Source organism: Miniopterus schreibersii, assembly GCF_964146895.1.
Source record: "Miniopterus schreibersii genome assembly, chromosome: X".
NCBI classification, from domain to species: domain Eukaryota; kingdom Metazoa; phylum Chordata; class Mammalia; order Chiroptera; family Miniopteridae; genus Miniopterus; species Miniopterus schreibersii.
Genome location: NC_138104.1, coordinates 50,930,317 through 50,948,442, shown reverse-complemented (window position 1 = coordinate 50,948,442; position 18,126 = coordinate 50,930,317). Strand labels below are relative to the sequence as shown.

The following is an 18,126-nucleotide window of genomic DNA, read 5'->3' as shown; positions in this document are numbered from 1 at the left end:
CTTTTATCCTCCTACTGCTTATAAGATTTTTCTCTTAGTTTTTGTCCTTTAGGACTTATCATTCAATTATGATATGCCTAGTTGAAGCTTTCCCTCCCCCCCAAATATGTCTTTATTGATTTCAGAGAGAGGAAGGGAGAGGGAGAGAGAGATAGAAACATCAATAATGAGAGAGTCATCCAAGAGCTGCCTCCTGCACGCCCCCTACTGGGGGTCAAGCCCGCAACCCGGGCATGTGCCCCGACCAGGAATCAAACCACAATCTCCTGGATCACAGGCTGATGCTCAACTGCTGAGCCACGCCTGCCTGGTGCCAGTTGAAGCTTTCTTTACCAATCTGCTTGGGATTCATAGTTACATGAATCTATGGGTTGATGTCTTTCATTACTTTTAGAAAATGCTCAACCAATATCTCTTCACATTCAGCTTCTGACACATTCTACCTCCTTTGTGGAACTCTAATTACACATATAATTGTACTTTTCACTGTGATCTACCTATCTTTCACTTTTTGTACATATTGTGTTTGTGTATGTGCGCACACATGTATGTGTGTGCATTCAGCTCTCAAAATGTAGCTATCCTTGAAATCCTCGGAAGTGATGGTAATCACAAGATACAGGATACTTTAATAAAGGAGAAAGGAATTTGAGCATCTTTTTATATATCCATTTGCCACTTGTATACCTTCTTAGGAGAAGTGTTCAGGTCCTCTGCCCATTTTTCAATTGGACTTTTTGTATTTTTGTTGTTAAGTTGTATGATTTCTTTATATAATTTGGATATTTACCCCTTGTCGGAGCTGTTGTTTACAAATGTCATCTCCCATTTGGTTGGTTGCTTTTTTGTTTTGTTGATGGATTCTTTGCTGGGTAGAAGCTTTTTAATTTGATATAGTCCCATTCTTGCTTTTTACTGTCCTTGCCTTCAGGGTCAAATTCACAAAATCCTATCTAAGATCAAGTTTTACAAATTTAGTACTTATGTTTTATTCTATGTAATTTATTTTTTTAGGCCTTATATTTTTTATCCATTTTGAGTTAATTTTTGTATATGGGGACAATCAGCAACCTAGTTCATTCTTTTGCATGTGGCTTTCCAATTTTCCCAGCAGTATTTACTGAAGAGACTTTTCTCAACTTCACTAGCTATTAGGGAAATATAAATCAAAACTACAATGAGATACCACCTCACACCTGTTAAAATGTCTATTATCAACAAAACAAGTAATAACAAGTGTTAGAGAGGTGTGGAGAAAAAGAAATTGTCATTCACTGCAGGTGAGAATATAAACTGGTACAGCCACTATGGAAAACAGTATGGTGGTTCCTCAAAAAATTAAGAATAAAGTTACCACATGACCAAGCAAACCCTCACCTGGGTATCTACCCAAAAATTTAAAAACATTTATTGGGAAACGATATATGTACCCCATGTTTATTGCAGCATTATTCATGGTGGCCAAGACATGGAAACAACCAAAGTGTCCCTCAATAGATGATTGGATAAAGATGATGTGGTACATGTGGACAATGGAATACTACTCAGCCATAAGGAAAGAGGAAACACTATCATTTATGACAACATGGATGGACCTTGAGAATAACATGCTAAGCAAAACAAGTCAGACTAAAAAAGTCAAGAACCGTAAGATTTCACTCATGTGGGATATAAAACTGAAAGCAACAAGTGAACAAACAAGACACAAACAAACAAAAAATTCATAGATATAGACAACATTATGGTAGTTACCAGACAGAATGGGGGTAGAGGGGTTGTAAAGGGTATTTGAGGTCAAATATATGGTGACTTTGGGTGGTGGGCACACAGTGCAATATACAGATGATGTATCATAGAAGAGTACATTTGAAACCTATGTAATCTTATTAACCAATGTCACCTCAATAAATTTAATAAAAATAATTTTTTAAAAAAAGATCAGATGTTTGCCCGGGCTGGTGTGGCTCAGTGGTTGGAGCATCGGCCCATGCAATGAAGAGTTGCGAGCTTGATTCCTGGTGAAGGGCACATAACTGGGTTACAGGTTCGATCCACAGCCCTGGTGGGGGCTTGTATGGAAGGCAACCAGTCGATGTGTCTCTCTCACATTGCTGTTATTCTCTCTCCCTCTCTCCCTCTCTCCCTCCCTTCCTCCCTTCCAACTCTTTCTAAAAAAAAAAAATCAATGGAAAAAATATCCTTGGGTGAGGATTAACAAAAAATATTTTTATAAGATCAGATATTCTCCATAAGATAAAACAAAGTGAAAGGGAGGTAGAAAGGAGGTGTTAAAGTGTTTTTTAATTAAAAACATATGCACCGACTATTCAGGTGAATACCCACAAACAAAAAGGAATATGTGCCATACATACTCAGAAGTAGATTTAATTTACTTTTATTAAATTTAACTTATTAAATTTAAAAGTTTAACTCATAATACATGAATAACAACTAGAATTACATATTTCTGTACTGTTCCCACCTCTTCTAATACTACCTATTCTTCACAGTCAACATTCATCAACCTTTCTATAAGACATTTCCATTACACATAAAACTAGAAATACATCCTTCTCTAAGCACCTACAACCATAAAACCTTACATTTTCACTTATCTAAATTAAGGTCTCCAATATGATATTAGCTAAATACTAGATACATAAAGGATATTAAAGCCTTTTAATAGATGCTCCCCCCACAAAAAAAATGGAATATAGCCTAGAAGATATTGCACATTCTTTTTCAATTTACCTGTGCTTTGGTTCATCATAAGTCTTGGAGGAGAATTTGTTTCTTCAGATTCTTCTGATGAATGTGCCAGAAAGTCATGAAGTTTCTGCACCAATGTATTCAACTTGCTTTCACTATCAAAACAAAATTTAAAGAATTTCCTTCATTAGCCTACCATGCATTTAATTAAATGCAAAATTCTAACAAACTGAAACTATATCTGTACCATAAGTGGGGTCTGAAAGCGTGCATATTCAAAATAAAATGTGAGGGAAATAAATTTTATTTATTTCTCTGAGGATACGAAAACATGAGTAACACAACCTACCTGTACAGTTACCTAGGATCAAAATATTATTTACGTAAAATGCTGGTATTATGAGATTTTGCTTTACATCATTTAAAATACTAATTCAGTAATTTATCAAATATACTTACTGAGCACTTACTCTCTGGAAGGCTTCAGTAGTCTTTTTGTTCATTACTCTATCTGCTGCTTGGCACATAATAATTGAATAAATGACTGGCACAGGGATAAATAAAACATAGAAGAGGACTTAGAAGAGCTCAGAGATTCCCAGGGAAATATTTATGTAACTAAATTATTATAGCATATCCTGTAAAGTTATATAACCGGTATAGCTGTAACCCAATAGGGACATAAAAAGTTAAAAGTTTCAAAGGCAGAAAATAAACATATATCCTATTTCTAATAAAAGATTTCCTAAATTTAAAAGCAAGAACGAAAACAGATAAAACTGACTTCATCCAAACTCAAAACTTTTGTGTATCAAAAGATACCATCAAGAAAGTGAAAAGAGCCCTAGCAAGTTTTGCCCAGGGGTTAGAGCGTCAGCCCATCGGCTGAAGGGTCCAGTGTTCGATTCTGGCCAAAGGCACGTACCTTGGTTGCAGCCTCAATCCCCAGCCACGGTTTGCCTGTGTGTGGGAGGCAACCAGTCAATGTGTCTCTCTCATATCAACGTTTCTCTCTATCTCTCTCTCTCCCTTCCATTCTCTCTGAAAAGCAATGAAAAAAATATCCTCCAGTGAGGATTAAAAAAAAAGAAAGTGAAAAGACAACCAACACAACTGGACAAAACTTTTCAAGTAATATATCTGAAAAGGTATTAATAACCCTATTTTCATATATATATCCTTTTAAAGTTGTAATAATACAAAGGATTCTTACAATTAAATAATAAAATGACAAACCATCAATTTAAAAATTGGCAAAGGACTTAGGTTACCTTTCCCTCAAAGATATACAAATGGACAACAAGCACATGATAAATACTCAAGATTACTAGTCATTAGGAAAATGCATATGAAAACAAAGAGATATTATTTTACAATCATTAGAATGGATGTAATAACTTTTAAAATGAAAAATAAAGGTTGGGATGAAAACTGACACTGCTCCAATCAGTAGCTGCTTCATCGGTCAAGTTCCAGAGCAGAGTTCCCAGCCTATTCGTGATGGACATGTAGAATGACAGTGGATTTAGTGAAAGCTACACTGACACACTCCCAGGACCAAACTGGAATTACAACTAAAACATAGAAATATCACCCTGAATAATGAACTACAACTGAAGATGAGCTGGAAAACACCCTCATAACCAAGGACTTAAAGTGGAGACTGCATACAGACAGGCAAGAAGTGCAGAGGTGCGAGAGAGCTGGCTAGGCTCCCCCAGCCAGCAGCTGAAGACCCAAAGGAATACCTCAGCTGTGGGGTTTTCCCACTGAGAAGTCTGGGGCCTAAACCCCAAGCTGCACTTCCTAGCCCAGAGCACCACAACTAACAAAGGTCCCCTAGCTGTGAAAGGCAGCGGGGTTTCTATCTGCCAGGGAGAGGGGGCTGGAAATGCAGGCACCCTCTTAAAGGTCGAAGACACGAAGTTTTCTGTGCAGCCACTCACCTTGGGCTCTGGCAGAGGGAAGGCAGAGTGGACTAGAGCTGTTTGAAGAGAATTTAGGGGGGGGCTAGTTGAGGGAACAGAGTTCAGAGGGCACCCATCTGGATTCCTGTGCTGAGTCATTCCCCCATACTGCAGAGGACCTCTTTCTCAGGCAGATATTTACCATCCATGCAGCTCTTACCTGGAGGGGAAGTAATTGCCCCACCCTGCTGGAAAACCTCACACCCACCTGTAGAGTTTCTACAGCCTGAGGCTCATTAAGAGACTGAATAACAGCCTCTGGGTGCTTTAATTCTACGTCTGCTTTGCTTCTGGATCCTGGGCTTGGAAAAGCAGACCTTGTTACACATCTTGATCCTTTCCAAACACACCCAACCCTAGCAGAGGTAACCACAATCTGTGGGGTAGGGAAAACTTCAAAGAGGGTACTCAAGGTCAGTCACAAACAGCATCTGACATTGGCCTTCACTGGAGACCATCCAAAAGACTGAGAGTCCTAGCAGATCTACCTAATTCATAGAAACAATTAAAAACAGACAGCAAAAATGGGGAGGCAAAAAAACAAGCCCCAAATGAAAGAACAAAAGAAGTCTCCAGAAGAAGAGCTAAATGAAATGGAGATAAGCAATCTATCAGATATATAGTTCAGAATACTGATCATAAGGATGCTCAACAGCATGAGAAAATAAATGGAAACTATGAAGGAAATTAAGAAAGACAATGTAAAAATTAAAAAGAAAAACACTAGAAGGAATGAACAGCACATTAGCAGAAGCTGAGGATCACATCAGCAAATTAGAAGACAGGGTAGAAAATATTACTCAGTCAGAGAACCAAAAGAAAAAATAATTAAAAAACAGGAGGACAGTTTAAGGGAGCTGTAGGACAACATGATACAGAACAATACTCGCCTCATAGGAGTACCAGAAGATCTAGAAAGTAGGCAAGGGTTAGAGAACCTGTTTGAAGAAATAATGGCAGAAAGCTTCCGTCACCTGGTCAAGGAAAATGTCACATAAGTTCATGAGGCACAGAGAGTCCCAAGCATGAAGCACCCAAAGAGACCCATGCCCAGATACATCATCATTAAAATGTCGAAAATTCAAGACAACGAGAGAATCTTAAAGGCAGCAAGACAAAAACAATCTGTTACTTACAAAGGAGCTCCCATAAGGCAGTCAGCTGATTTCTCATCATAAACTCTACAGGCCAGAAGGGAATGGCATGAAGTATTCAAGGTAATGCAAAACAAGGACCTGAAACCAAGATTGCTCTATCCAGCAAGGTTATCATTCAAAATAGATGGTGAAATAAAAAGCTTCCCAGACAAAAACAGACTAAAGGAGTTTGTCACCACCAAACCAGAATTGCAAGAAATGTTAAAGGGACTGCTGAAAAAGAAGCTGAAATAGAGAATGAGAAACATAGGCATAAAGAAATAAAATGGTAATAGATAAGTACCTATCAATAATAACCTTAAGTATAAATGGATTAAATGTTCCAATCAAAAGACATAGGGTAGCTGAATGGATAAGAAAACAGGACTGAAATACAGACTGTCTACAAGAGACCCACCTCAGAACAAAAGACTCACATAGGCTGGAAAAAGAAAAAATATCTTCTGGGGGACTTTAAGGGAGCGATCGACAGCACTACAGTCATACTAGGGGGCTTTAACACCCCACTGACTTCATTGGATAGGTCTTCCAGACAAAAAATCAACAAGGAAACAGTGGCCCTAAATGACACACTAGATCAGATGGATTTAATTGACATTTACAGAACATTCTACCTGCAGAATATACATTCTTCTCAAGTACACCTGGGACATTCTAAAAGACAGACCACATGTTAGGACACAAAACAAGTCTCTACAACCTCAAAAAGACTGAAACCATATCAAGCATCTTCTCGGACATTTACACCATGCAATACTATACAGCTGTGAAAAAGGATCATTTAAACTATGAGACAGCATGGTGGGACCTGGAGAGTATTATGCTAAGCAAAATAAGCCAATCAGCGAAAGATAAGTGTCACATGATCTCACTCATATGTGGAATCTAATGAACAAAATAAACTGATGAACAAAATAGATCCAGAGACCCAGAAGCATGGAACAGACTGACGAATCTCAGAAGGAAGGCGGGGGCAGGGGATGGATGAGGACAGATTAACCTAAGAACTTATATGCATATATGCATAACCCCTAGACACAGACAATAGTGGGGTGAAGGTCTGGGGGGAGGGGTACAGGATAGAGGGGATCAATGGGGGAAAAACGGGGGCATTTGTAATACTTTCACCAATAAAGATAAGATTTTTTAAAGAAATGTAATTATTACTCAAAAAAAAATGTTCACAAGGATGTAGGGAATTCTAAACCCATATACCTTGGTGGTAGGAATGTAAAATGATGTAGTTGGCATGAAAAACAATTTACTAGGAACTGAAAAAGTTAAACCTTGAGTTACTAAAGGACCCAGAATTTCACTCCTAGATATATACCCAAGAGAATGAAAATATATGCCCACAGACAAAAATTGTACAAGCACCAATATTTGTAATAGCCAAGAAGTAGAAAGTACCCAAATGTCCATCAACTGATGAATAAATAATAGATTATACCCCAATAAAAACAAATAAAATACTACTCATCCATGATAAAACATGTATTACTCTTGGAAACATTATGCTAAAGGCAAACACAAAACACTACACATTGGGTGCTTCCATTTACATATATGAAATGTCCAGAATAGGCAAATCCATAGAGACAGAAAGTAGGTCAGTGATTGATGAGGTATGGGCTACCTTTGAGGGCAATGATTATGTTCTAGAATCAGAAAGTGATGACAGCTGTAAAATTTGTGAATTTACAAAAAAAAAAAAAAAACACCAAAAAACTAAATTGTATGCTACAATGGTTTAAATGGTGAATTTTATGTGAATTTTATCTCAATAAAAAAGGCAAGAAAAAAGAGATTCGAAAATATACAGATGTATTTACATAACAATAAAACGTGTGCAGCATCTTCAAAAAAATAAATAAAATTTAAAAGGCAAACTAACTTGAAAATAGAGATAAACATATTTACTAAAAAAAGAAATCCAAAATTCCTAGTAGCTGAATTAATAAAAAACTGAAACAAAATTTTTAAGGGGAGTAAAACTAGGTAACAAAAAAAATTGGGAGAAAAAGCATTCCAACCTCATTAATAATAAACAGAATGCACATTATAACACTGTGAATCAGGTAAAAGCTGTCAGGCCTTCCAGGGCAAGGCACCACCCCCATTCAAGCAGAGTATTGGGCCCCCAAGGCCAGTGGACCCTCTGCACCCCTTTCCTATTTTTGGAAAAAAACAGGGTATTTAGGGAAAGAAAGAAAAATGAGATAACAGACATACTGCAACTAGAGATCCTGTGTGGGATTTTGGTTGTTTTGTTTAAGTAAAGAGAATTGTTCTACAAAATTTTGAAACAAATTTGTCTCTAGAATATGGGTACCAAAAGGGTAGGATTTCTACTTTCTGCTATAACCTTCCTTTGGAAAAGAGTCAGATGTGTAAGAAAGAAAACTGTCAAATCATTTGGTACCCTTAAACTGAAATTAGAAAATGAAACCAGAATATGTAACATGTCAACCCACAGCACACAGAATTCCTTGTAACCAAAATTCTAAAATAAGCATGAATTATGTCATTCTACATCTTATCCCATCAATAAGTTATCAAGAGCAAAAAGTTGTTCATTAGAAATGAAAGGAGTACAGTAAATCAGCAAAATGATGACTATCCCACTCATTCCTAGAACTCAGAGCAATCCAACCACAAAGCTAGCTTAGCTATCACATGAATTCATGCTGTAGCCTGCCAAGGTCAGGACTATGGATAAATCAATGCAGACCATTATTAGTACTACCACACACAAAAATAAAAACAGTGCAATCAGTAGAACTTCTTTCCTCTGTGAAAGATAGACTGGATAAAAAAAATAACAGAAAGAAAGACTTTTAGGCATAAATATGTTTGTACTATATTATAAATTATGATAACAAGTAGAAGTCCAATGGTGAAAAAAATTCTGATACTTAAAAATTTTTTCTCATTCATTTGAAAAATCTGAGGGTGGATATGATTTTTGGAAATAGCCAAATATGTAGAGTCAAATATGGTGAATAATACAAGATTATCAAGTTGGGTAAAATCAGTTTATGACAAAACCCAAAGTATTCCTGAAAATTTTTTTTGCATAACTTCTAAGTTGGTCACAAAAAGAGAGTTCTCAAATCACATCATCATCGCCATCACTATGGCCTCCCAGGGTGACTACTTAAAATGGAAATACTCATTCGCATATAAAAGCTCTGATTTCAGTTAAAAATCTGCTTCATTTCTAGTCTCACACATTAGAGATGGTCCTTAGAATTGTTTAAGTCTTATTTGTGAAAATAGTATTTTAAACACACCAAACAAACTGTATAAAAGGTAGCACTTAGTAATCCTTTTGTAAACTGAAGAATCTTTTCCTAAAGCAAAACTGCACACATTAAGTGGTCAGTTTTACAACTGTGAAGTATTAGAAGTTATTTTTTTAATCCAGATATGGCTGTCACTCTCTTCCTCCCCTCTATCAAAATGTGAAGCTGACTCAACCGGTACTATATATTACTTAACTCTAGGTTCTAGGTAAAAATTCTTAAAATGATCTTTTTAAGAGTGGTTAAAAATCTCCATTGAAGAACATATTCAGCATTCATGCTCTGGGCTGCACAATTAAAACATGGGCTCAATGCAGATGACCTGCGAGATCTGATCTGCCTATTTAACAAAAAGACCCCCCAAAAAATCTAAATTCCTAATGTAAGCAAGCTAGCCATATCATAAATGACTTAATTTCAGACAAGTTTTGAGCCCTAAAGTCAATGTTTTTAACTATGGGTGATGTTCTCTCCCTTGAATAATTTACTGCTTTATATTTTTTCTATTTTCATGAGGAATTGTGGAGTCCCAAAAATTATTAGTGTTACACCTTTTTGCAGTATTATTTTGGAGAATTATATGCGTAGAGGAACTAGCCTTTTTTTAATTAAACTTTTCATTTTGAGATAACTGTAGGTTCACACGCAGTTGCAGAATTATCCTGTGTTTCTGTTAACCCCATTTTCCATATGGTAACATCTAACAAAACTATTTTTCATTTTCACCCATGCATCTGCCTGCTACCATAGATGGGCTGCTATCTTTATGACATAGCAATAAACCACACAAGAGTCTCTAAAACTTGGCTATATAATCATGAATATATTGACCAAAATGTTGTTTTTATTTTTAAAATGGTAATTAATTAAAAATTTTTGTTCATTTCCTGATTGTTTAAAATGGCATATTATAATTCAGATTTGAAAAGACAAGTAAATTATCTCTGTTCGTAGATGATATATTAAAGATATCCCAAAAAAGTCTGTTAATAAACTAATTCAGTAAAGTTGGTGGATACAAAATCAACATGTAAAAATCAGTTGCTTTTTTTTTTCTAATATATCTTTATTGATTTCAGAGAGAGGAAAGGAGAGGGAGAGAGAGAGAGAAACATCAATGATGAGAGAGTCATTGATCGAGCCCGCAACCTGGGCATGTGCCCTGGCCGGGAATCGAACCCCGATCGCCTGGGTCCTAGGTCAACGCTCAACCGCTGAGCCACGTCTGGCTGGGCCAGTTGCATTTTTATATACTAATAATGAACAATCCAAAAGAAAATTAAGAAAACAATTTCATTTACAATAGCATCAAAAAGAATTAAATATTTAGGAATAAATTTAACCAAGGAGGGGAAAGACATACACTGAAAACTACAAAAGAGTAATGTTTTTATAGTTGAAAGAAATTTTAAAGACAAATAAATGGAAAGATATCCTGTGTTCATGGATTGAAGAGTTAACATTAAGATGACAATACTACCCAAATTTATCTGCAGATTCAATTCAATTTCTATCAAAATGCCAACAGCTTTTTTCTTTTCGTTTTTTTTTTCCAGAAACAGAAAAACCCATCCTAAAATTCATGAAGAATCTCAAGGACTACTGAATGGCTAAACCAATTGTGACGAGAGAAAAAACAGTTGGAGAATTTACACTTCCTGATTTCAAACTAACTGCAGAGCTAAAATAATCAAAACAGTGTGGAACTGGAATAAGGACAAACATATAGTAAAGAACCCAGAAATAAACACTTACATATATAGGGTCAATAGGCTGTCAACAAGGGTGTCAAGATCATTCAATAGGGAAATAAGAGTCTTTTACAACAAATACGGCAAAAAAAAAAAACAAACAGGATATAAAACCTGCAAAAGAGTCCTGGCAGGATGGCTAAGTTGGTTACGAGCGTTGTCCCATGCACCAAAAAGTTGCGGGTTTGATCCCCAGTCGAGGTACGTATGGGAAGCAACTGACTGATGTTTCTCTCTCACATCGATGTTTCTCTCTCTCTCTCTCCCCCCCCCCATCATCTCTCTCTAAAAAATCAATAAAAATCTATCATGGGGTAAGGATTAAAAAAAAAAAAAAAACATGCAAAAGAATGAAGTTGGGCCCTTCATTAACACCACATACAAAAATTAATTCCAAAATGCATCAAAGGCCTAAATATAGAGGCTAAAACTATTAAACTATTAGAAGAAAACAGTGGAAAATATTCATGACATTGGGATTGGCAATGATTTCTTGATTATAACACCAAAAGCACAGGCAACAAAAAAGTAGATAAAAAGGATTTCATCAAAATGAAAAACTTTTGTCATCAAAGGACATTATCAAGAGAGTGAAAAGACAACCCTCAGGGTTCAGGGAAACAAACCCCTTAGGTGAGAAGGGGTTAGGCAAAGCACAGCACCCAGAACCAAGTTCCCTGCTTCCCACATCAGACCCTGCTCCCCATGCCCACCATTGCTACCATTCAGCAGCTGGTAGAAAGATGGCTTTGATCAATATATGAAGGAAGTAGGAGTTGGAGTGGCACTATAAAAAAGGGGTACAATGGCCAAGCCAGATTGCATCATCACTTCTGACAGCAAATTTCTCACCATAAAAACCGAAATCACTTTGAAAACAGTTCTCTTGTAAATTGGGAGAGAAGTTTTTAGAAACTACACCTGATGTCAGAAAAACTCATACTGTCTTCAACTTTACAAATGGTGCACTTTTTAACATCAGGAATTGGATGAAAAGGAAAGTATAATAAGTAGAAGATAGGATATTAATAAAGGAATGTGTTACGAATAATGTCACCTTACTAGAATCTATGAAAAGGAATAATAAAAAGTCAACCATAACTTTAAGGAAGAATTAGCCGTTAAAACAAACAATCTGATTTTGATAAGCAAATCTCCATAATGCTTCTTTTTCCATTACCGTGTGTTCAATACATCCATCACAAACATTTTACATGCAACTACTTCCAAGTGTTTGCTTAATTAGGATCATCCCTTTAGTTAGTAGACAAAAATGTGTTTGCACGAACAAAAAATAAACAAAGCAATATAAAACACACTACTTCCTCTGACCCCCTTATGGAAAATATTATGACCATTTTCATTTAAGAAGTCAATAAAATACATGAAGAAATGAATATGAAACTACAGGGTGGGGCAAAAGCAGGTTTACACTTGTTCGTATGGAAAATATAATAATTAATAAATAATAATACAAGAATAAACTCTGTGTTTTACAAACTCACAACTGTAAACCTACTCTCTCCCCCTCTAAAAATGGATAAAAGAAATATATCCTCGGATGAGGATTTTTTAAAAAAATGTTGGAAACATTTTCCTAAGACTTTGAACATAATCCACTTCCACTGAAGATATTACTCAAATGTACATGTATTTATATAGTTTTAAAATTATTGTATATGTTTATAATGTATTGTAAAATATATAGTTCATTTATTTGTTAGTATCCATAAAAGTTCACTTACAAATTAAACAATAGGTGACAACTGAGTTTTCACTAATCAAAAATTCTTTCCACACTTCCTTTATTTATCACAAGTTTACTACTTACTAGAGTGTTAAAAATCTCCTAACTTTTGTTTTTATTTAAGTAAAATTATAAGAAACCTTTTCAAAAGATGCCAGGTAGTGACTATGTAAGCATATAAAATGAAGTCTAATTGTCCATTAAATTTTTATGCTTTGATTTTACTCCCAAATGCAATACAGGCCCATTCAGGTTTCTATTATGCCACTGAATATAAACCACTGGAAGAGCAGCTATTAGGGAATTTTTCTTAGTGGGTACACATGTCTTGGGTTTCCTTACCAAATTTTAGCATGTGCACTTTATATACAATGGCCTGATTTAAACCTCATGAATACACCTGAAACTAATATAATATTAAATGCCAGCTATAAATGAAATTTTTTTAATTAAAAAAAATAATAAACATGATGAGTACTTTATTACAGGAAATTAAGTCTCAGAAAGGAATTTACACTTGCAATTAATAAGTGGAAAATCAGGAATTCTATCTCTACCCAAAGCCTACCCTATACTACATCCCTTAGGGAAACTGAAGGAACACTGACTAATATAATTTAATGAATAAAAATGTAGTTACCCTGATAGGTGACTGTCAAAACTCAGAATATTAAACTAAACTAAGGATAAACTAAGATGTCCATAACTTATCTTAGAATCCATTAGAGAACTCAGGCAGGAAATGTGCAGTAAATATTTGAAAAGCTTAGATTTATTGTTACATTCCAGGCAAATCTATCTAAATTCAATATACATTCTATTCACTCTAACACAAAAAGTAAGTACAACTATTATTGCATTTATTTTCAAACAAGAGCATACTAACTTTTTTAAAAAAGAAACCTTGCCCAGCCGGGCGTGGCTCAGCGGTTGAGCGTCGACCTAGGATCCAGGTGATCTGGGTTCGATTCCAGGTCAGGGCATATACCCGGGTTGCGGGCTCAATCAATGACTCTCTCATCATTGATGTTTCTCTCTCTCTCTCTTTCTCTCCCTCCCTCCCTCCCTCTCCTTTCCTCTCTCTGAAATCAATAAAGATATATTTAAATAAATAAGAAACCTTTAGAAGTTACTTATCATGATGAAGTACATTTTAGTTCAAAGGTAATGTATTTAGATTTAATTAAGTAAAAGACAAACTACCCTCAGATGAAGCGAAAATGCAATTTTACTTTACCCACTGTTACAAAATCTATTTTCCTCTAGAATGTGATTCAGAGTAAATCTGTCACTATACACTGTAATGCAAAGAGTACTTAAATCCAAACAAATGAAAATGAACACACAACCCAAAATCTATGGGACACAGTGAAAGCAGTCCTAAGGGAAGTTCACAACACTGTAGGCCTACCTCAAAAAGCAAGAAATTTTTTTAGTAAATTAACCCTAAAACTTAGAGAATTAGAAAGCTCCTCTGTGAAGCTGTCCAGACCAGGGCTTTTGTTTGCTGGGAGTTTTTTTTATTGCTGCTTCGATTTGATCAGTTGTCATTAGCCTATTCAGTTTTTCTGACTCTTCCTGATTCAGTTTTAAATGATCTCATTCATATGTGGAATCTAATACACAAAATAGACTTAGGAATAAAATAGATACAGAGCCAAAGAAGCATGGAACAGACTGATGAATCTCAGTGGGAAGGCAGGAGTGGGGGAGTGAGTGGGGAGAGATTAATCAAAGGACTTATATGCATATATGCATAACCCCGGGACAGAGACAATAGCGTGGTGAAACCCTGGGGGGGGGGGGGTCAGGTGCCGGGTGGAAGAGATCAATGGGGGAAAACGGGGGGGATATCTGTAATACTTTCAACAATAAAGATAAATTTAAAATAAATAAAATTTTAAAAAGAGCCTCATTGATCTTTTGGTAGAAAGTGGAGAAAAAACAAAATCTAGGTTTTCTAACAGAAGACAAAGTCATATATTCCTATCTCTACAGCTACATATACAATGCTTTAACTAGGTTATCAACAAGCCCTTTAGGGTAATCATTTGATCTGTGATCCATTACTCAATTCTGAAGGACTCTTAAAAAGCAAATCTTGAAGATGGCGGCAGACTGAATGGAAGCTACACTGACACTCTCCCGGGACCAATCTGGATTTGCAACTAAAGCACAGAAAAACAATCCTGGCCCGGCCGGGCGTGGCTCAGTGGTTGAGCATCGACCTAGGATCTAGGCGATCGGGGTTTGATTCCCAGTCAGGGCACATGCCCCGGTTGCGGGCTCAATCAATGACTCTCTCACCATTGATGTTTCTATCTTTCTCCCTCTCCTTTCCCCTCTCTGAAATCAATAAAGATATATTTAAAAAAAAAAACAAAAAAAAAAAACAATCCTGAAAACCAAATGAAGACTAAATGAACAGCATCCTCACAACCAAGGAGGAAAAGTGGAGACCACATAGAGACTGGTAGGAAGTGCAGAGGGGTGAGAGGGCTGGCTGGGCTCCCACAGGCTGCAGCTGAAGGTCCAGAGGGATATCCCAGCTGTGCAGGGTTCCCACCGAGGACTCTGGGGCCTAAACCCCAGGCTGGGCTTCCCAGCCAATAGCACCAGAACTGAGAAAGGTGCCCATATAATATCTGGCTGTGAAAAGCAGCAGGGTTTCTGTCTGCCAGGGAGATACTGCTGGAAATGCAGGCACCCTCTTAAAGAGCTAACACACAAAGTTTTGTGTGCAGCCACTTACCTTGGGCTCTGGCGGAGGCAGAGTGGAATGGACTGTAGCTGTATGGGGAGAGTCTGGGGTTGTGGGCTCTGGAGAGTGAGATCAGGGGACAACCATCTGGATTCCTGTGCCAAATCATTTCCCCAGACTATGAAGGAAATCTTTCTGGCGGGAGGAGGGGGGTGGACGATGAAATTCTTGGCTTTTGCCTGAGAGGAGAAGCAATTGCCCCACCATGCTGGAAAGCCTCTCCCACTGCCCAGAGGAGTTTCTCCAGCCTGAGGCTTGTTAAGACACTGATAACAACCAGCTGCCCCACCCGGTGAAGCTTCGACAGCCTGAGGCTCATTAAGAGAATAAAATTATCGACGTGCAGAAAGAGGCAGACCTCAGAGTGCTTTGAGTCTTTGCCTGATGTGCTTCAGGACCCAGGCCTTGGAAAAGCAGACTTTGGTGTGCATCTTGGTCCTGTCCAAATGCACCCAGCCTCAGAAGAGGAGACCTCAAGCCGTGGGTTGTTTATAGCTCCAAACAGGGTAAACAAGGCCAGTCGCAAACAGCGTCTAACACTGGCCTTCACCAGAGACCATCAAAAAGCTTGAGAGTCATAGCAGTCCTGCCTAATAGATTGAAACAAAGTCAAATAGGCAGCCAAAATGGGGAGAAAAAAAGCTCCAAATGAAAGAACAAGAGAAGTCTCCAGAAAAAGAGCCAAATGAAATGGAGATAAACAATCTCTCAGATATAGAGTTCAGAATACTGACTATAAGGATGCTCAACAGCATGAAAAAAGATATGGAAACAATGAAGGAAATTAAGAATGACATAGCAGAAATAAAGAATACATTGGAAGAAATGTTTAACAGATTTAAAGAAAACTAAAGCTCGGATCAGTAAATTACAAAACGGTAGAAACAAATCACTCAATCAGAGACCCAAAAAAGAAAAAACAATTAAAAAAAAGGAGGCCAGTCTAAGGGAGCTCTGAGACAGCATGAAATGTAACAACAGCCACATCATAACGAGAGCCAGAGGAGGTCAAAAGTAAACAAGGGTTAGAGACCCTGTTTGAAGAAATAATGGCAGAAAACTTTCCTAACCTGGTCAAGGAAAAAGACACAGAAGTGCAGGAGGCACAGAGAGTCCAAAGAAAGAAGAATCTAAAGAGGCCCAGGCCCAGACACATCATCATTAAAATGCCAAGAATTTAAAGACAAAGAGAATTTTAAAAGAAGCTAGAGAAAAGCAATCTATTACCTACAAAGGAGCCCCATAAGTCTGTCAGCTGATTTCTCATCAAAAACTCTACAGGCCAGAAGGGAATGGCATGAAGTATTCAAGGAATGCAAAACAAGGATCTGAAACCAACACTACACACTACTCTATCCATCAAGATAGATGGTGAAATAAAAAGCTTCCCAGACAAAAACAGACTAAAGGAGTTTGTCACCACCAAACCAGAATTGCAAGAAATGTTAAAGGGACTGCTGAAAAAGAAGCTGAAATAGAGAATGAGAAACATAGGCATAAAGAAATAAAATGGTAATAGATAAGTACCTATCAATAATAACCTTAAGTATAAATGGATTAAATGTTCCAATCAAAAACATAGGGTAGCTGAATGGATAAGAAAACAAGACTGAAATACAGACTGTCTACAAGAGACCCACCTCAGAACAAAAGACTCACATAGGCTGGAAAAAGAAAAAATATCTTCTGGGGGACTTTAAGGGAGCGATCGACAGCACTACAGTCATACTAGGGGGCTTTAACACCCCACTGACTTCATTGGATAGGTCTTCCAGACAAAAAATCAACAAGGAAACAGTGGCCCTAAATGACACACTAGATCAGATGGATTTAATTGACATTTACAGAACATTCTACCTGCAGAATATACATTCTTCTCAAGTACACCTGGGACATTCTAAAAGACAGACCACATGTTAGGACACAAAACAAGTCTCTACAACCTCAAAAAGACTGAAACCATATCAAGCATCTTCTCGGACCACAATCGTATGAAATGAGAAATCAACTACAATAAAAACACTAAAAAATAGTCAAACAAATGGAGGATAAAAAGCATGTTTTTAAACAATGAATGGGTTACCAATGAGATCAAGAAAAAAATCAAAAACCCCCTGGAAACAAATGAAAATAAACACACAACAACTCCCAATTTATGTTACCCAATGAAAGCAGTCCTGAAAGGAAAGTTCATAGCGCTACAGGCCTACCTCAAATAATAAAAACTTCTAATAGACTCTCTAACCCTACAACTTAAAAACTTAGAAAGAGAACAACAAGAAAAGCCCAGGGTAAATAGTAGGAAGAAAATAATAAAGATCACAGCAGAAATAAATGACGTGGAGACTAAAAAACAATATAAAAGATCAATGAAACCAAGAGCTGGTTCTTTGAAAAGATAAACAAGACTGATGAATCTTTAGCCAGACTCATCAAGAAACAAATAGAGATGACCTAAATAAACAAAATCAGGAACAAAAGAGGTGAAATAACAACTGACCCAACAGAAATACAATGGATTGTAATAAAACACTATAAAAAACTATAGGCCATCAAGCTGGACAACCTGGATGAAATGGACAAATTCCTAGAAAAATACAACCTTCCAAAACCCAATCATGAAAAGTCAGAAAACCTGAATAGACCTGTAACTGCTGATGAACTTGAAACAGTAATCAAAGGGCTCCCAGCACACAAAAGCCCTTGCCCGGATGGCTTCACAGGGGAGT

At 36.9% G+C, this 18,126-nt stretch overlaps 1 protein-coding gene across 20 annotated transcripts in view; it reads right to left on the bottom strand.

Annotated features, from left to right (window-relative positions):
* The window catches only part of ATRX (ATRX chromatin remodeler), a 264,806-nt gene that overhangs the window by 207,685 nt on the left and 38,995 nt on the right, over positions 1-18,126 (bottom strand). For 11 of the 20 annotated variants that reach the window (XM_081125145.1, XM_081125148.1, XM_081125154.1 and 8 more), the window contains one exon: positions 2,752-2,864. In XM_081125145.1, the coding sequence (XP_080981271.1) occupies positions 2,752-2,864 (113 nt within the window). Of the gene's footprint in view, positions 1-2,751; positions 2,865-3,168; positions 3,254-18,126 lie in introns of all 20 variants that reach the window. The other 9 variants (XM_081125158.1, XM_081125144.1, XM_081125140.1 and 6 more) reach the window with 1 other exon arrangement.